This window comes from Borostomias antarcticus (genome assembly GCF_949987555.1).
Source record: "Borostomias antarcticus genome assembly, chromosome: 4".
Classification (NCBI taxonomy): domain Eukaryota; kingdom Metazoa; phylum Chordata; class Actinopteri; order Stomiiformes; family Stomiidae; genus Borostomias; species Borostomias antarcticus.
This window is the reverse complement of record NC_140237.1, coordinates 15,201,098-15,221,283: the sequence shown is the minus strand read 5'-3', so window position 1 is coordinate 15,221,283 and position 20,186 is coordinate 15,201,098. Positions and strand designations below refer to the sequence as shown.

Sequence of the window (20,186 nt, the reverse complement as noted above, 5' to 3'; positions counted from 1 at the left end):
AGAGTCCTCTAATTACAATTAAGTATTTACCTGGTAAATATATGGTCATTTGTAGTACACCAGCATATTTGTCTGTCTTTCTGTCTTTTCCTGTCTGTCTGTCTGTCTGCCTGCCTGTCTGTCTGTCTGTCTGTCTGTCTGTCTGTCTGTCTGTCTGCCTGTCTGTCTGTCTTTCTGTCTGTCTGTCTGTCTGTCTGTCTGTCTGCCTCTGTCTGTCTGTCTGCCTGCCTGTCTATCTGTCTGTCAACAGTTGATTATTCTTTCACTACATTGATCTTATACGACATTTACAACTAATTATCTAATATGACATTTACAACAAAAACACAGACATCGATAAGTACATGTTCCCATTTCCCCAGCTGTACATCAAGCACTCAGATAGTGATCAATAGGTGCTGTTTGAGGCACCGTTTATTGTTCATTCAAGGCACAGTAACGGACATTAAACAACATGATTAAACAACACAATCACTCTCTCTCTCAGCCTCTATTCTGCTCTGAGTCTGAATCTCAGTAATGGAACTTGATTAAGCAGGACAGAGCCATTTGAATAGACACAAGCAGATGAGGGATAACTGGTGGTTCTTCATGGTTGTTTTAAACACACAGTCTTACAGAACTGGAGAGGTTAGCACAGGTGTCTAGATGGATCCCTGGACACCTGTGTCTAGATGGACTCCTGGACACCACAGTGTAGAAGTGTGTAGTGTGTTGTACAGTACATTAATAAGTGTTGATTGTGTCACCTCGGATATCAAATTGAGATGGGGGATATTTTGTGTACAGGAACATACTGTATGTGCTGTGCCATCAGCCAGTGGTGCTCTTATGGATTTTTGAGCAATAAAACAAGCAGCTCTGACCCATATGTATCTAAAATACATTTTAATCTTGCTTCAATTCACAATTATTACAATATTCAGATTCAGTGATATTTTTCCTCACACTCTTTAAACATACTGTACAATCATGAAATGTAAAGAAGTGTATTACATCAAGGCACAAGACACAGCCATGGTGAGGGGATGGGCCTGGGGTTGTTGGGAGTGTGTGTGTGTGTGTGTGTGTGTGTGTGTGTGTGTGTGTGTGTGTGTGTGTGTGTGTGTGTGTGTGAGTGTGTGTGTGTGTGTGCGTGTGTGTGCGCGGGCAGGGTGGTGGAGGTTTGACATGATGTCTCTGCTCCACCGCGGCGTGCTGATGAGACAGAGGAGAGAGGAACACGCCTTACACAAAACACACGTACTCTAGGCCATGAGAACGCATTCTCCTTCCATACATGTATCTGACCGGGAAAACATATTCTTTTTTCCATTATCTGATCACATAGACACATTCTATGATTTTTATTAATTCGTTGTTGTCATGTCTGTATGGCCATAGAGCAGAAATGAATTCTGGCAACCCGTGTGCATGGAAGGAAGGGGCTCGTTCCAGTAGTTTGAAGGCTGTTTTTATTTCTTCTTTTTTTCACAGAGAAGGGTTCTGTTTCCCAGGTGTCTGTAGGAGGGCGGGGTGGGGGGCTGAATATGGACTCGTCACCGGAAGTGGTCATACGCTGCGAGAAAACAACACAAACAGAAGGATTATGATTAACCTCTCCTCTGACAAGACAGATGTTGGATGGATAAACAGAACAAAAAGACCAATGTAGTTAGATTAGATAGATAGATAGATAGATAGATAGATAGATAGATAGATAGATAGATAGATAGATAGATAGATAGATAGATAGATAGATAGATAGATAGATAGATAGATAGATACTTCTGTTGACTTTACTTTAATAATAGTATTAGATATTAGAGGAGGAAAAGAGATAGACTTAGAGAGAGGGAGAGAGAGAAAGAGGGAGAGAGAGAGGAGAGAGAGGAGGGGAGAGAGAGAGGAAGAGAGAGAGGGAGAGAGAGAAGGCAGAGAGAGAGGGGGGAGAGAGAGAGAGAGAGAGAGTGTTGTCGTACCAGATACCAGAAGCCTGTTCTGGTATTCACATGGGGCTGTCTCTCCTTCGCCGCCCAAACGCCTTGGCGCCCACGTTGGTGGGGACGAAGTTGCGGCTCCCCATCCCCCCGGATCGACTGAGGAAGTCAGCCAGGCGGTGGGTCACACAGGTGGCCGTGTTGCACGCGCGCTTCTGGGCTGTCACACTGTTTCAGGAAGGAGGGGGAGAGGTCAGTACCCTGGTCAAACACTCTGGAGCTGTTACCAAAATTGTTTAGTTTCGTTTTTAGTGTTTGCTGGGGTTTTGATACACCAAATATCACCATTAAAAACAGTTGTTTAAAACACTTAAGCAATCACATTAATTTGGTGCACACAACATCCAGATCTTACCTTTAATTAGGTGTTAGTTTATATTTGAATGTAATTCAGTTACAGTGTACAGTAGGGCTGAGACTTGTTTCAAGGGTTTTTACTGTTCACATCAATAAGGGGACATAATATAAGTATAAAAATAACTAAACATAAAAGATTTGATTATTAGTTTGGATTGATAAAATGGTGTTTATATGTTTACTGTTTTATGTACTCTGTATTCAGTATGAGGAGATACAATCATACACCTTGAGATGGACAAGTGAGACTTTATTTTCACTTATTCAAAATGACTGATTTCCGCTTTGTACTAATCTAATTCTCTGTCAAAAAATGTTTGTTTTTTTTAAACAACAGAAAATGAATGTACAGCAGGGACACTGTGATCAGAGCTCTTCTGCAGTCAGTCAAGCAAGCAAAATCCACATGCATCAGCAATCTCACGTCAGGGGATGAAATGGGGGAGGGGGGGGGGGGGGTGCAGCTATGTTAACGAGGAGGGGGTGGCTGAGATGCAGGGGTGGATCTCAGACTCCATAGCCTTCAGACAGGCTGCGCTTCTTGCCAGGCGTGCCCGCTCCAACGTCGGTGTGTGGATACGTCTGGAGTTTGTGGATCTCTTGGGACAGTTTGCCCAGAACGCAGGTGCTGAGGTTGGAGCAACGTTTGGACACGGGTCTGTCCAGGCTGTCGGGGAGACACAGACATGCAGACACAGGCTCATAGTAACCATGCAGTGGCATCCTAGTCCAAACATTGTTTACATGCTAGCACTCTCAGTCCGTGCCCTCTACTCATGCAATCCTACCATACACAGTAAGAGCAATTCAGAGCCATGCTACTTCTGCTCAGACATTTAGAAAATATAGCTAACAACTTAAAGATGTATAATATAATTCATGCTTCAATCTTTTTTCGGGTGTTTCTTTGTTCTGAGTTGACATCTAACGGTTGCGGACGTCATGCAGCTTATATGCAAATCATGCATTCTCCTATGGCTTGGGCTATTTCTACTTTGCAGGCGTGTTCATGATATAGCTTAAATGATAAATAACTGCAGACCATCATGCATAAAAAGTAGATTATGACAGAGAATAGATTGGCATAAATCACTTTCTTAAACTATACCTTGTGTCTTTTGACAAACCAACTTGGAACAATCAGAGGCGGCAAGGGACTGCTCACATTATTTGAGAAGAAATTTAAGGTTATATATTACATGCTTTTGATGAAATAACAATATCTAACAAACCATTATTTTACCCACTGCGTAAAACCAAGTGTAAAAAAGAATGTTAGTGTTAAAGTTAAGTGGTGGAGGGGAGAAATGTAACGGGGGAGGGGAGATATGTAACGACAGATGCACCTGTTTCCATCAGTGTTGCCCTGTTGGTCCAGCTCCTCTGAAGTCATCTGCACAAACTCCCTGACGATGGCGTTGAGTAGCCGCCTGGCCTCGTAGTCCGTTAACGTGACGTGCTCTGACATGGACTCCAGACCGGTTCTGAAAACATAGTGGATTAGGTTGATCAGACTGGCACAGACCCAATGCTGGGTTAAAAATAGTCAGACTCAGGCTAAAAGCCTTGCCTCATGCTTCGAGGGATACAAGCCAAACTCAAAACAATCTGCTAAAAGTGTTCCTTTTAAAAGCTGACAGGTAGCCAAGTTGAGTTTTATGACAAAATCAATACTGTAGTAAGCTTGGTGACCAAAGTCTCCCCATGCAGAATATTAAACACCCACACTATTACAACCATTTTGAAATAGGCTATTAGACATAAGCAATTGCAATTATCTTAACACGTTACCGTCTCATTAAGTCGGGCTATGTCCAATTAGAAGAAACTGATTAGCGCGTACTGATTTGGGCTCTTAATAGCTCACAGGATGAAAGTGGATTATATGACTGGAAAAAAGGACACTGCGCAGACAATTTATGGGTTTCTGTAATAATACAATTGGATCACAGAACCAACGTATAACATATTTATGTTGCTATTATAATATCTCTTCTTTGTTTCTTTTTAAAGAGTTAGTTCACTGCAATTAAGCATAATGATGGAAAAATGTATTTTATCTTATTACTCCTCATTACTAATCCTGCATGATTCTGGCTGATGACAAGGCATTGCTGGGATAAACTGCTGTCCTGACATCACGTCTGTGTTTCACGCAGGGCTGAGCGTTGCCATGACGTTGCTGCGTCTGCCATGTCTGGGTGAGAAGAGGCGCGGGCTCTCACCTGGCGGGCGCGGCGTGCGAGCTGTACATCTGACCTAGGACCAGGCTGTAGGCCAGGAGGAGAGCCGAAAGCTTCAGCATGACCATGGTCCCCTGTGGTGCAGCCACAACACACACACACACACACACACACACACACACACACACACAACATATATTTGCCACTGTGAGTTCAACAAGTTTCTCCATCCTCGACATCGTCTCATTCCTGTAGGCAAGGTTCGGTCTGAGCTCAACGACATTCTTTATTTCTACATTTCAGTTCTGCATCTGCTCCTCTCTCATTCTCTCACTCCCCCTCTTTCTCTCTCTCGGACCCCCCCCCCCACCCCCTCCCTTCCTCTTCTGACATACAGGTGTATTGATCTTCTGTGAGTTTCAAATCCCATTGCGTTCTTGGTCCCGCAGCTGTCTCCTCTGTCTCCTTCTCTATGAGGTGCTACACCCCCCAGCGCCACACTAGCTCCTGCAGTCGTCCCATCCCAGAGCCCCCCCAAAGACGGGGGCTGGGCTGGGCCAGGCATGCACGCAAAGACATCCAGAGGAGGAAGGACCAGACAGCCTTAGAGAAATTATCTAGATTAGAAGCTCCTGCCAGCAGCTAACACGGCAGCTCCATGCATTAGCGGAATGAGCTGCAGTCTCACGGAGTGGACCCAGTCTTTCCATCATACCCTTGAGGGCAAAGCTATAGAAACATCCAGTCTAACACAGCCAGGGTCAGCAGCCCAAGCAAAGAACCAACACCGCATCCACTTTCTAGCATTGATGCACCAAACTGACTCAGTACAGAATCGGATAACCACAGCAGTGACAATGTGCCAGGAGAGAGCCTCATCCTGGAGGAGAAGTGGTTGACAATGAGTCCCGATACTCACCGTGATCTGTAGGTCTTCTGGTGGAGCGAGATGAAATGAGTTGACTTACTTCAAGTTTTGGACCAACTTGTGAATCTGTTGCACTCTGCCACAACGCAGAAGCTTATATACCTACCATTTGAGTGTCTGTATTGACCGAGTAGGTGTTTAATCATGTACTCCCGACCAATCAGAATGTTCGGCTCCATCTACTAGCCAATAGGGATCTTTCTGCCGGTTACGACAAACCACTTAAGGACATAGTACACAAATGACGTCAATGTACAGTCACAAAAGTGCTCCATTCACAAAAAACTTGGTAATCATTGGCACCGGTTGGTATAGCAATTTACAATGAGGGCATTCATTAAAATGGACAAAATCAGATCGGCAGACAGTGAGTTGATATAGAAAAATAAACCTACTGTATATCAAAAGTCTCATGTGATCCATTGCCTACTATTTTAACAGGAATAAGCTTGTGGAAGCAGGGGTATTATATTTGCAGGCAGAGCCACCTACTGTGCAAAGACAACCATTACAACACTCTGGTTACTGAACTATTCTGTAAATGTGCAGTGACTGTCTACTGTCTACAGTATTATAGATGCTGTCTAGTTCTACTTTACAGTACTGTCTCTGCTATTTTGTAATGTGTAATATGCAATACTGCAATTATGATGATGGAAATATATAGCTCTCTATGAGTACTGAATAAGTAGGAGCTAATCATAATATGCAGCATATTTCATACTATTGGAAACCATATGACTATAATAAAGCTTTATATGATTCCAAAGATTTGGGCCATGCAAACTTTCAATGGCATACAGTATGAATCACTCATATTTCTGGTTTGTTACAATGATACAAATTATTATTACATATTATCTACATCCTCCATCAATCTCTGAGTCTCTCCTCGAGTCCCACACACTTCTGACTCCCAGTCAAGCCGTCTCCTCCAGGGAATCAATGCAGTGGCCTGACAATGGTCTGGCCAGTTCCACCCAGCCAATTACTGGGCTGCTCGTCCACAGGCGTCGTATCATTCCCCTTACTCTACATTATTGGGCGAGGAATCGTAAAGCATGCCGTCCGGGAGTCTTCGCCTGCGTCACGAAGGAGCCCCATTAGTGCGGATGAGCCTTTTAGTGCTATTGAACGGAGCGCGAGGCCTATGACGGAACCATTAAATCAGGGGAATTGGACAGAGTGGAGGTCCTCCCCCCTCAGAGCGCCCCCGGCCGTCAGAAGCCGAGGGTGTGGGCGGGTGCTACGTGACGGGGCTTGCCTGCCTATAATGAATGGCCACTTCCGGAAAAGGAAGGCCCTGACTGGTATATGTGCATGTGCGCATTACAATGCAGGCCACAGAACTGCGAATATAGTCTCAGATGCTTCTGCCTCAAGTTTGCGTTCCCTGCTTTCAACTTTCCGGTCGATACAGAAACCTTTTTGAATCTATTCTCATCCCTGGCTCTCACCCACGTTGCATCAAGAGACTTCAGGAGACAGGAAATGATTCACCTACAAAGAGTGAAGGGACAATGTACCACCTGACATGATTAGACATGATGTAGCTACTGCACTATATATGGGTCGAGAGAGCAGATAGTATCTATTGAGGAAGTTATTAAATATATTGAAATCAAACACAGTCATCCCTGCCTGACAAATCAATGAGGGTCACACATCACATAGGAGAATAATATTAAGTTCCAGAATCAAAACAAATAACAAATCTTCATATTTTCATCCGGTAGTAGGCTAAATTAATCAGTTAACTAATTCAGTTACAGCTGCAGAGATGACTGCATTTCCCTCTGAAAAGAAAATAACCATATGATAGTTGAACATGGAAGAATCCTGGAGTGGTGCGTAGAGTACATAATCAATGGTACTTAGTGCCCTGCTGTCTCCATGACAGACGTACCCTGTCAAGCTGAAGGTTTGCACACCTGGAGTCAGTGGTAGCACAGGGATTACTAGAGCTCTTGACCCATCCTGTCCTGTTGCATCCTGCCCTGACAGAGTGCTGGTCAGGAGCTGTATGTTATTTCTGAGTCACTCTGTAAAACAGCCTCACCTCCGATAGGAACAGGGAAGTTTGCACTGTGAAGGAAACATCCTCAGAGGAAATGAGATCTAATCACCTGGCGTTATCACTTACCAGCTCTACCCTCTGCTTGAGCACCTCCCTCTCCTCTCTCACCTCCCTCTCTCCTCTCCTCCCTCTCCTCTCTCACCTCCCTCTCTCCTCTCCTCCCTCTCTCAATCAATCAATCAATCAATTTATATATTTATCAATTTATATTTCAAAAGTTTTATTTGTATAGCGCATTTCATGCCCAGAGGCAACACAATGCGCTTTACAGAGAACAAGGGAAGTGGGCATACGACCCACCCCTACATATTCCAGAGGGAAGCAAAAAGCCAGTATCACCCGGGGGCCTCTCTCCTCCCCTCCGTCTCTCCTCTCCTTCTTCCCTCTCTCCTCTCTCTCTCTCCTCACCCCCCTCTCTCCTCCCTCTCTCCTCTCCTTCCTCCCTCTCTCCTCTCTCACCTCCCTCTCTCCTCACCCCCCTCTCTCCTCCCTCTCTCCTCTCCTTCCTCCCTCTCTCCTCTCTCACCTCCCTCTCTCCTCACCCCCCTCTCTCCTCCCTCTCTCCTCTCCTTCCTCCCTCTCTCCTCTCTCACCTCCCTCTCTCCTCACCCCCCTCTCTCCTCCCTCTCCTCTCCTCTCCTTCCTCCCTCTCTCCTCTCTCACCTCCCTCTCTCCTCTCTCAGCTCCCTCTCTCTCTCCTCTCTTCCCTCCATCTCTCCTCTCCTCCCTCCCTCCTTCCCTCTCTCCCTCCCTCCTCTCCTCCAGACTTTTACCACTAGCCATAAGTAGAAATCATACAGCAGTGAGAATAATGTTTGTTCAGTTATGTACCTGATGGATGTCTAATCTGCCACCAGAAAGGTTTTTGCTACAGGGAAGCTAGAAAGAAGTTGTTTGTGTGACTATCCTCATTAAGTGGCTAAAACCAGTCTGAATAGCTGGATCAGGTTTGGCGAAGCTGGTTAGCAGCCAGATGCCAGTATAAACATTAATATCCATTAATGAGGAGAGTAATATCACAACAAACACATCAAAGCTGACCGAGAAGATATCTATAGATGCATGGCTAGTGAATAATATTCATGTTTGGCTATAGTACAGTAGTGCCTTATAATTGGCCTTACATTTTGCTTTCTGAGAATTGACAGAGTACAAAAGTGGACCAAGTCAACGTCGCTCCACGACTGAGAGGAGATAGTTATTTATGTATGTATTCCTCTCCATGCTGGAGATGAAGACTCCTGCCATTTGATAGAGGAGGTTACAGCTGCAATATAGAAAAATGAACCTGTTTTGTTGTGATTAAAGCGTAATGGCTAATCTCCGTGCCCAAATTCCCCTCCAAGTGTGCACTTGTTTGCTTCCCTTTCAAGAGGAAAAAATAGTGGCCTAAGTGTGATACTAATTAGAATTCTCGTTGTCCTCTGCTTTATCTTTCCAGTGACTGTAAATCTGTGTGAAGGAGAATACAAGTGGACTTGAGGGAAAAGTGTAGACATTTGAGAGATAATCAGTCTCAGGGGAGCGTACAGTACAGTGCCTATAGCTCAGTGTCTTATTGAGCTCAGCAGGGTCGCTCATGACTGCTTCATTGACAGGCCAGAGAGCTCTCCCCTCTCAAAGCCAACATGACCACGATGCTATCTCTGCTCTGTCTCCACTGCCACCTACAGGCTTGAGGGGAGACTGCAGGGGGAATGTGCGCCATTTGGTTGAGTAAGGTTTGAGCCTAAGTAGGCGCAAACCTTAGCTCTGGGTCAACCCCGGAGGAAATGCCATGACCTTTAAAACTTCTAGGGGCCAAAACAAAGTGGCAGAAATACTCTACTGAAAGAGTTATGACATGGTACTTCTAGATATATATGCATATTTGTCAAAATGTGGGATTTTGTGCTCAAAATTGACAAACCAGACAAAGCTATGGCAGCTATGCAGGCTAGGAATGTAATGCACGACCTAACTTTAACTTGTGCTGAGGTGCATGCACCAACAACTGGGGAAGAGTTTATTTCGTCTCAGACAGAACATAATTAGACACACACACACACACACACACGCACGCACGCGCACAAACACACACACACACCATATGTTTATACGGAAATTATTTCCTAATTATAATCACACCATGCACATCATGCATTTTACATCCATTGATTTTTCTCGTCTCTCTTTATTGAGGCAAATATCAAATTACTTTCTCTCATGCCCCTCACCCAATGTTTCTAACTGTCAAAAATACCGGGGCCATCGTGTTTTGTTGAATGTGGACACAATTGAACATCTCCATATGATTATGGGCGTGTCTACATAATGTCTAGGCTACATAATGTGTAGACTATTGCCTTTTCTGTGATGAAGAAGTAAACCAAGTGTAACCAACTGAAACTATGAAATCACGATGGATTGGAATGGATTACGGAAACCGTTTCAGAGAAACCGATGGACCAGGACCAGAACGAGCAAAGTTCACCCGTCCCGTCTGAACCTCTAGCCAATCTTGGGCTTGTAGAGGCGGGGGATAGCAACCGTGCAAGATGATAGCCTACACCCTAATTGTATGCACTTATTTTGCACAGGAGAGGTTGGACAAGAGGTGAAAGCTACAGATAAACCATGGTATCAATTAGGCTGCAATCTCCGGTGTCGTATGGACATGCATTCTGTAGTCTTAGCGGTGTTTTTTTGACCATTGTTTTTGTCCTGCTGATTCGCCAGCTCCTCAGGCAGAGGAGACCCCGAGGTTTCCCCCCCGGTCCATCACCGATACCAATCATAGGGAACATACTGTCGCTCGCCACGGAACCGCACGTATTCCTGAGGAAACAGAGTGCAGTCTACGGACCGGTAAGATTGCATTTATGTGTTTTGTGTCAGTACTAGGCTACTGTTAGTACACTACTGGTGAAAAGTAATCGCCTTATCGCCTCTGACACAATGCCGGTAGGTATGACCAAGTCCAAAGCGGAAAAAAAATAATCAAAAAAGAGACAGTGGGAGGGGGGTAGAGAGGGGAGAGAATGAAAGAGAGACACGAATTCCAAAGTAGCCTATATTAGAGGTTATAAATGCCGGTGGAGACGGTCTTGCCCTTGTGATTCACGTCAGACCGAAATTCGTGAACAAAAGATTTCCAGAGTAGCCTTGGCAGTCTGCTGCGCCCCCAGTTTCTTAGAATTGCCAAAACCGCTTTGTCAGCACGCTCCGGTAATTAAAACCATCATCATGATTCATAACTAATATGAAAATGCCAAGTTGTGTCAGTGCATCTGCTCATCTGAATTATTTCACAGTGGATTAAACAGGATAATCTAGGACCTAGCCCAAACAACACAAAATATAGCCTACCAGTATTCCAACAATTATGTCTGAGTTCAACATTAATTTATTTGATTGTCCCCCACTCTATGGGGGAGTATTAATTTTACCCCTAAATGAGTGTCTATACGTGCGTGCGACCGTCACACATATACCAGAGGCCACCTGGGGGCGACCTCGCCACAATTAATTTTCCCCAATTCCCATTGCCAAGTAGGCTACATTTTGCTTTGTACATATTACTACATAAAAACGATGCTTGCGTCGCAGTAAAAGTCAGTCTATTCTACTAAGGAGCCTATCATGATCGGGTCGTCCACAGACCGGCCTCCCATCTTTGTCTCCAGTTATCCCGGTCCTCCATACACCTGGCGATCTCATCTGTGGTCTCCACTTCTGCATCCATCTTGATTATGTCCACAAGTGTTGGTGGGAGGTCCTCGCGACTTGCATCCGCGTCATGGAGATGGCTCCCATATATGGTGTATCACCGGCTTGCTGGCCGGAAGCACGGGTGTCTGTTAGTGCCCAGCCAGCCTCATTCTCCTTGCCGCTATCTTCCCACTCACCATTGGCCTCTCTACAGATCTTCAATACTGACGTGCACGTTATAACTTATGTCCAGTGCTGCATGTAGAACGGCCTCCACAGTGGCGTCAAAGAACTGGAGCTTGGTTTCACGGGGGAGGTTGAATTTCCACACATTACTCATGCCGTTTAGAGCTCTCCACATGAGCGCCTTCCTCACTTTGAGGTCCTGCTCCGTTGAGTTGACCCAAGAGCCCAGATATTTGAAGTCCTCAACCTCCTTCAGAGCAGTACCTTCAGCTGTCAGTAGGGGCAGATGTTCCAGGGTGTTATAGGTGATGACCTCAGTTTTCTTGGCTTTCAGTCCAAGACCCACCTTGGCACATTCCTTTTCCACTCTGGTCAGGAGCTCTTGTGGTTGCCTCACGTGGTTAGATATCAGGCTGATGTCGTCAGCGTATAGTCCAGGTCTGTTAGGACTACAGCGGGATACCTTCTCCACCTCTTATATGAAGACGAGATCCTCCTCCCTTCCCTGGATTGCCTGCCTCAGTGCGTAGTCCAGGACTATAATAAAGAGCAAGGGTGTGAGAGTGTCCCCTTGTAACACTCCCGCCATGATGTCATAATCCTCGCTGTTGATGTGCGGTGTCACAACCCTTGCCGTTGTGTTTGAATACATGGTCCCTATGGCCCGATGTAAATTGGGGGAAACACCATAGGCCTTAAGGATTTTCATCATGACACCTCTGTATTGAGTCAAATGCCTTTTTCAAATCAATAAAACACAGCACTGATGTCATGTTGTTCTTCTTCACCTCCTCGATGATCCTCCTTAGGGCCAAGATCTGAGTTACTGTGGACCTCCCCTCTCAAAAGCCATTCTGGTTCTCTCTCAAGTGAGGGTCAATGGCACTCTGCAGCCTGTTAAGTATCATGCGGTTGTACATCTTTGCAATGATACAGGTCAGGCTGATGCCACGGTAGTTGTCCGGCTTTGAGAGATCCCCGGATTTAGGCAGTGGGATGATGTTGGAAACAGACCATATATATCAGGCTTGTCATTTTTCATTAGGGCCAACATCAATATTGAGATTTTCGAGGACCGCAGGTATCTCCTCCTCTGCTTCCTCCACTGTCGGGTGGATGCCTAGGAGGTTCCTGAAGTGAGAGAACCAAGTGTTCACCCTCTCCACTGGGCTGTTGAATGCGACTTGACCTTCCTTTGTCCTCTTTCTTCCACTCATCTCGTTACTGACCTTCCAGGCCTCACCGTATCGTTGCTCCCCTTGGGCTGCCTCCACCCTGCGCACCTTTTCCCTCAGCTCCTCCTCTCTGATCTTATCGTAGGTGTCGAAGACCTGTTGCTTTGCGTCATTCATTGCCAACCGGCTCCCCATAGTCTTCTCTTGGTCAAGATGTCGGTGAGCCTTCTCAACTCTTTCCCGTGCAGCTATAACTTCCATATTCCTGGACCTTGGGGAAGCTGGTCCTCTCTGCCACTGGCACACACTCCCTGTTTGCCTCCACATGTGCTGTTACAAACCAATCGTACATTGCATTAGGACCTTCCTCCACGACCTTCCAAAACGACTTCTCAACTCTACTGTCTACCTAGTCTGGAGGTCCAGTCTTACTGAGAAAGTCTTCCAATCATGCCAGGTCTTCGGGTTTGGCTTGGGGACCCACAAGCTCAGCCTCACCCTCATGGAAACCACTCGGTGGTCTGAGCCCACAGTGCTGAACGAGCTGTAAGGTTCTGCATTTTTGACTGAGTTCCTCCACTTGCGCCTCACCAGTATGTTCAGTAGTCTAGCTGTCTAAACATACCGGTAGCCAGGTCCTGGAAGGTCCATCTCTTTCATATCTACTTTCTAAATCCAAAGAGCTCGGAGTTTCCAGGTGTTTAGTAGCTCTTTTGGTGCTTGTTTTTAAAATTCATAGGCACAGCAAGTGTTACCAGTTGCCTGGGTTTGTTTTTGCCACTAGATGGAGACATTTGAAGTTCTCTAACCCATGTGTTCTAAATGTATAATACAGTCTCTATCCCCCTTGTTAGTGTGCTATATGTGTTGTTCTTAAAGTTAGGATTCTCATAGGTTATATTGGGGTCAGGTGCATTGTGGCTACAATTATCATTAGTTGTAGTTGCTGCATTATATTCACAACATAGATCAGACGACTTATTTAGGTAGTTCAATCATGTATAGATCAGAGTATGGCTAGGATATATTTTCTAACCATGACCATTTTAATCATGCTGTTAGTTGGGGAGTCAGACAGTGTGATTGACTTTGAGGCATGTGGAGAGAGGCTGTCTTGCACTTGTGATGTAAGGAGTCTCTCTGAGCGCAACACAGCTCTGCGAGGCTACAGTGTTGGAGCTCTGGAGATCTCTCGATATGGGATGCAGGTTCTGAGTAGAAATGAATCAAATCAAATCAAAATGTATTTATAGAGCACGTTTAAAACGACAGCAGTCGACCAAAGTGGGTCCTAGGTAAAAACATAAGAACATATTCTCAATAAAACAAGGAAATAACAGCAGAATAATACAGACATTGAACATGGACAAGGCATGGGCACAGACTGATTAAAACGCCAGGGAGAAAAGGTAGGTCTTTAAAAAAAACTCAAGGGTCTGGGAGGATCTAATATGAAGGGGCAGGTTGTTCCATAGCCTGGGGACAGCCGCCGCAAAGGCCCTGTCGAGGGCCAGGCCAGGCCAGAGGGGCCAGGCCGTTTAGGGCTTTAAAAACCAGTAGCAAGAGTTTAAAATCAATGCAAAAGCGGACCGGGAGCCAATGTAGTGAGGCCAAGACTTGCGTGATGTGGTCGCACTTTTTCTTGCCTGTGAGGAGTCAAGGCTATCAATCAAGGCTAGCCTGAGAGGAATCCAACACGTCCACCTCATGGTATTTGGCCAATTTTACTGACCACTAGATTGACAGGAAGATGACCGATTAACAACTGTACATGACGATGACATGCATCATGGGGGGGGGGGGACCACAGGTTCACTGTGCACTTATTGTTCTGCTAAATAATACATTTTCCTTGCTCAGATTTTCAGCCTTGACCTAGGAGGAATTTTGACTGTGGTGCTGAACGGGTATGACGCAGTCAAAGAGTGTCTCTACCATCAGAATGAGGTCTTTTCTGATCGCCCCTCTCTGCCTTTATTCAAGAAGATGACAAAAATGGGGGGTAAGACAATTATTCCAGAACAGCTCAACTCCTTTCCATTATAATTAGCCTACATAAGATATCTAACATTTTGTTTGTGATTCATGCACAAAGGGGACAGATTTCTCTCATATTTCATACATGGTTAGTTGGAGATAAATGTAATTTTTTTTCTCTATATCTTTTTTTTCCACAGGCCTCCTCAATAGCAAATTTGGCCGAGGCTGGATAGAGCACCGCAAGCTGGCCTGCAATACCTTCCGCTATTTTGGCAGCGGTCAGAAGCAGTTTGAGAAGAAGATCTCTGAGGAATGCATGTTCTTATTGGACGCCATGGACGAGCACAAGGGGAAACCCTTCAACCCCAAACACCTGGTGACCAACGCCGTGTCCAACATCACCAACCTCATCATATTCGGTCAGCGCTTCACCTACGACGACTCGCAGTTCCAGCACATGATCGAGATCTTCAGTGAGAATGTGGAGCTGGCGGTTAGCGGCTGGGCTTTCCTCTACAACGCCTTCCCCTGGATTGAGATCCTGCCCTTCGGGAAGCACCAGAAGCTGTTCCACAACGCGGCCGAGGTCTTCGATTTCCTCCTGCAGATCATCGAGCGATTCTCCCAAGGCCGGGTGGTGCAGGCGCCGCGCCACTACATCGATGCCTATTTGGACCAGCTGGAGCAGAACACGGGGGACACCGGCACCTCCTACTCCCGGGAGAACCTGATCTACAGCGTTGGCGAGCTCATCATCGCGGGCACAGAGACCACCACCAACGCACTGCGCTGGGCCATGCTCTACATGGCTCTCTATCCTAACATACAAGGTCAGTCACAGATGTTGGGGCATGTCCACCTCACATTTTGATATTCACATTTTGTCATTGCCCCTCCCCCCAAACACACACACTCACAATTTTTGGATAACCTTTAGACAAAGGCTGCGTTCCGAATCGCATAGTTCTACTTTTTATTACCAGTACGTACTACAGCTGCCCCTAGACAGTACGTACTTTGCACGTAGTACGCATTCAATTGGGACATACTACCTCGTCATAACATTGCGCCTTGAAATTTGACTACATCCGTCGCTGTCCATAAAGCAACATTCGTCCACAGCTGGGATACATCAAAACGCCTCCGGAGCGACTCGCACATGTGACATCATTTCCACTGAGCACAGGATTGTGGGTCAGAATAGCCAGAAAAGTGTGCTGGCCTGCATACTGCAAAAAACGACCGGATGTAGCAGGACATCCTGGTATTTTTGCCATACTGCATGTGGCATACTATGTAATGGGACATACTACGTCCTTTTTTGGCATACTATATAGTATGCGATTCTGAACACAGCCAAAGACACATACCTATCCACACACATACATGCTTCTCAAACAAAACCTACACCCCTGGCTCCGTGATCCTGTCCTCACCACATACACTATCTAATCCATAATCCATCAATATCCAGTTCACTTTGACCTGAAAATGTACGGTATATCACACAATTCACAAGACAATATACAAAGAGCAAAATACATCAGTGCAATGTAAAGCCTAATTTATACTTATAAATATAAAACGGCTCATGAATCATGGTCTTGGTTGCCATGGAATGGAATGCCTGGGCATTGTCTTTAGCTTCCATTCCATGGCAACCAAGAGCCACGAGACATGAGCCATGAGCCGTTTTATGAAGTATAAATTAGGCGGGAAAACAAAAATGATGGTTCAACACAACAGTGGGGTTCTGTCCATGTGCTGCTGTATGAACTGTGTTTCCGGTGTGTGTGTGGGGGGGGTGTCTCTCTACAGAGAGGGTCCATAAGGATATTGACAGGGTGCTTGGCACTGGCAGAGCCCCCTCGCTGGAAGACAAGCAGAAGATGCCCTACGTCGAGGCTGTGCTCCACGAGGTCCTGCGCTACTGCAACGTCGTGCCCCTTGGCATCTTCCGCGCCACCACCCAGGACGCCCTCGTCAACGGTTACACAATCCCCAAGGACACCATGGTCATCACCAACCTGTATTCGGTCAACTTCGATGAGAAGTACTGGAGCGAGCCAGAGGTCTTTTCCCCTCAGAGGTTCCTGGACAATGAAGGCAACTTTGTGAGACGGGAAGCCTTCCTTCCATTCTCTCTGGGTGAGTTATACATGTACACACACACACACACACACACACACACACACACACACACACACACACACACACACTCTCGAATTCCTATCTCCTTGTCTCAAAACACAATCCATATGGTAGCACTAAGCAAGGCATGACACCTCTATATACAACATGTTCATGAACTCCTGCTATGACGTCATTTGATTTGACTTCCAAAGTAATACAAGCGTCTAGACGTGAAAGCCCATTTGGCCGGGTGGGCCGCCCCCCTGGGGCGTAGCAGACAACAATGACTCCATTACTAGGAGAAAGAACGGCTCGGACAGTTTAGTGTTCACAGTATTCACTAGTTTCACAACGCCTGTCTCGTGATGAGTTGTTTGAAAAGATTTCACTGTTTTTGATAAGATTTAACTTTCAACATTCCAAACCAAACCTTAAAACTCGTCTGTTGCATGTCAACCTGACGTGTGTGTGTGTGTGTGTGTGTGTGTGTGTGTGTGTGTGTGTGTGTGTGTGTGCGATACCAAAAATCTTATCGCTGTGTCTGTTTCTCCCTACAGGAAGACGTTGTTGTCTGGGTGAGCAGCTGGCTAGGATGGAAATGTTCCTGTTCTTCACCACCATGCTCCAGAGGTTCCACCTCCAGTTCCCTCCTGGCACCGTGCCCAGCCTCACCCCCAAGCTGGGCATGACCCTGCAGCCACTGCCCTACTCCATATGTGCTCTCCGCAGGCAGCTGTGAGGCCCGGACACCCACCCACCCACCCGGCAGACAGACAGACAGCAGGCAGACGGGTGCTACTGCTGACCTCAGCAAGTCTGAACTCCACTGTTTTACAAAGAAATGCTGTCAATTCTGAGCAGCTGCATGTTTGCACAGCAGTGTTTGAAAAGTCACCAGGTCACCGGAACAGTTACTGCAGAGGTCTAGGTGAGGTAAGCTTGATGAAGAACTTGAACGTGTTCCAATTTTAACCGATTTTAACCGAAATACCATGAATCAGCGTTTGTTCCCTCATCTCATCCCAGCTCACTCTCTGATCCCAAGCTGTATGGGACCGTGGTGCCTGAATGAGGGGTTAAAGGTCATGTAAATGATTGATGGGGTAGACCTCTATGATGGTTCAAATCCCTGTCACCTCTCCTCTTAAGACTTGACAAATAGAAACTTTAGCTTCTCCCCGTGCTGTTAAGACCAGCTAGGCAAGCTGTCGTTCTTAGAAAGTGAAGTTGCGTGTGTGTACTGGCCTGGACCTCGGCCATGCAGTATGTCACAACTGAACTATGACTGAACCACCTCCCTGGGAGATCTCTCCATGGACAGCCTTCTCCCAGAAAGCTGCTGCTGCTATAACTGCAGTGGGTTCGGAGAAATCTATCTACGTAATACTGGTCTCAAGAGGTTTACAGAATTGAACTCGGCCTAATGTTCTTACTTGATTTTATAGAACGATGCATTTTTGGCGCTACAGCCTGTTACAGCGTTGAAGCAATAAAGTTTTTTTTTTTTTAAAGCTGTTCAACTACTCCCAACTTTTCCAGCTGTGTGTGAAACCTGATTAGATACAGTCTAAGTAAAGTCTGCACCTTTGAGCTGCAAGGCAGAAGTCAGAGGAAACTGTGGACCGGAGTTGGTGGTAGGTGGACCGGGGTTGGTGGTAGGTGGACCGGGGTTGGTGGTAGGTGGACCAGGGTTGGTGGTAGGTGGACCAGGGTTGGTGGTAGTTGGACCGGGGTTGGTGGTAGGTGGACCGGGGTTGGTGGTAGGTGGACCGGGGTTGGTGGTAGGTGGACCGGGGTTGGTGGTAGGTGGACCGGAGTTGGTGGTAGGTGGACCAGGGTTGGTGGTAGGTGGACCGAGGTTGGTGGTAGGTGGACCGGGGTTGGTGGTAGGTGGACCGGAGTTGGTGGTAGGTGGACCGGAGTTGTCTCATGTTAGAAACGTTGTTTGTGGCTGAGGATGAACTGAGAGTGTCGCCCAGCTCAGCGGTACCTGGAGGGTGTTCTGGAAAAGCACTGGGTTCATATAAAATATTGATTTGACCCTGGAGGTTATTTTGACAGCTAGAAGACCTCTTATTAACTGCTCCAGATCTACCAATTGCTATGCTAAACGAGACAGACTATGGTCCCTGTCTGCGTTAGGTTTAGTCTGACTCTATGTATGTCTGCTTCTACTGTCTCCACATATCTGTAAAAGTCAATCATTTACCCGGTGATATAATGTGTCTCATATCAGTGGTTGCAGTCAGCAGGCCTGAACACTGTCTACAGCAGGCGGTGCTGGGAACTGTGGGAAGGGAAATCGCTCTCTAAGAAAACATTCTGTACATGCAACTCAACGCACACATATAGACACAGTTCAATGTACTGAGGATATACAGCACCCCTCCCCGTCTCTCTCTCTCCCTCTGCCCCCCCCTCTCCCGACACACCCACTCTCACCTCTCACACAGACAGTTGAACTAATAAAAGTCATCTGAGCCAGTATAGTTATTTTAGGGATGGTGTTTTATGACAGCTATAAATAACAACAAAATCAGTTTCCCCACAATGTTGATAAGGTTGAACAGTTACATCAGACATACGTACATATCTAAATGCTACATAAGGATAAGAGCCATTCGAAGGATGTATTCATGACGAGAATACCGGAGGACACTGTGTCGTGAAGACTGCACGGTGAGAAGCCAACAAACCATCGACTTTAACGACGTAACGAGCCACGAGACGGGAGGAGGCCGGCGAGGCTCCGCTGGCGTGCGTGAGTCCATCAGGGAGCGCTCGCTCGGACAGAGCAGTCACACACCGTCCGTACCTCTCCTCCGGCCGGACAGGGGGTCGCTCACCAGCTCCGGTGAGCCCGCCACACCTGTCTGCTCCACTGTCACATTAAACCTGGGGGGACGTGGAACTCATATTGTCCCCTGAGGGCTACCATACTACCCCCCCTCCACCGCCCAGATGCCTGGTGAATGGGGGCTTGGGGACAGGACAGGGACAGTTTGGCACTGTGGGCCGAGAGAATGACGCAGAGTTAATACAGAGCCACGACAGAGAGAGTGGTTATGAGGAGCAGGGAGGATGCTGAGCCCAGAAGAAAAAAATAAACTAAACACCAAACCCCACAGTTCCACATCTGTAAATAGTATTAGATAAAAACTCTGGAAACAAGATGGCAATTACAGGGTCTCAATGTACAATATACAGTATGTCAGCTGTGTGTAGAAAACAGATGCATTCAGTTGATTAATTAAAAAATATAATATATTTATATATTTATATGCAGATACTCTTTTTGTGCAGAGACTAAACACTTGTTTGGTAGTAAAATGTGCACATTTATATCGATGTTTTTCTCTTTAAATACACTAGCTTGATTTACACTGCCTACGTGAGAACTTTCTTTCAGAACGAGGTGAGAGGAGGAGGGGGAAGGAGGCCCCGCTCCTCCATCAAAACGCTTTTTCTAGTGGAATGCCTAGAGTTCTTACAGACAAA

At 46.2% G+C, this 20,186-nt stretch overlaps 2 protein-coding genes across 2 annotated transcripts; one reads left to right on the top strand and one right to left on the bottom strand.

Moving 5' to 3' along the window:
- Positions 1-1,987: 1,987 nt before the first annotated feature.
- calca (calcitonin/calcitonin-related polypeptide, alpha) lies at positions 1,988-4,647 on the bottom strand (the record flags this gene model as incomplete). Its single annotated transcript, XM_084437172.1, has 3 exons — positions 1,988-2,147; positions 3,683-3,820; positions 4,562-4,647. The coding sequence occupies 3 exons, from the start codon at positions 4,645-4,647 to the stop codon at positions 1,988-1,990; spliced, it is 384 nt and encodes a 127-aa protein (XP_084293298.1).
- A 5,466-nt stretch (positions 4,648-10,113) lies between these two features.
- cyp2r1 (cytochrome P450, family 2, subfamily R, polypeptide 1) lies at positions 10,114-18,166 on the top strand. Its single transcript, XM_084436834.1, has 5 exons — positions 10,114-10,371; positions 14,436-14,577; positions 14,753-15,385; positions 16,374-16,703; positions 17,246-18,166. Exons 1-5 carry the CDS (start codon positions 10,141-10,143, stop codon positions 17,425-17,427), a joined length of 1,518 nt encoding a protein of 505 aa, XP_084292960.1. The 5' UTR covers positions 10,114-10,140; the 3' UTR covers positions 17,428-18,166.
- The last annotated feature ends 2,020 nt before the right edge of the window (positions 18,167-20,186 follow it).

Coding starts and splice junctions, on each gene's coding strand:
- cyp2r1 (XM_084436834.1), top strand. CDS start 10,141: ATGGTATCAATTAGGCTGCAATCTCCGGTGTCGTATGGACATGCATTC. Junction 10,372..14,435: donor AGAGTGCAGTCTACGGACCG/GTAAGATTGCAT, acceptor TTCCTTGCTCAG/ATTTTCAGCCTTGACCTAGG. Junction 15,386..16,373: donor TCTCTATCCTAACATACAAG/GTCAGTCACAGA, acceptor GTCTCTCTACAG/AGAGGGTCCATAAGGATATT.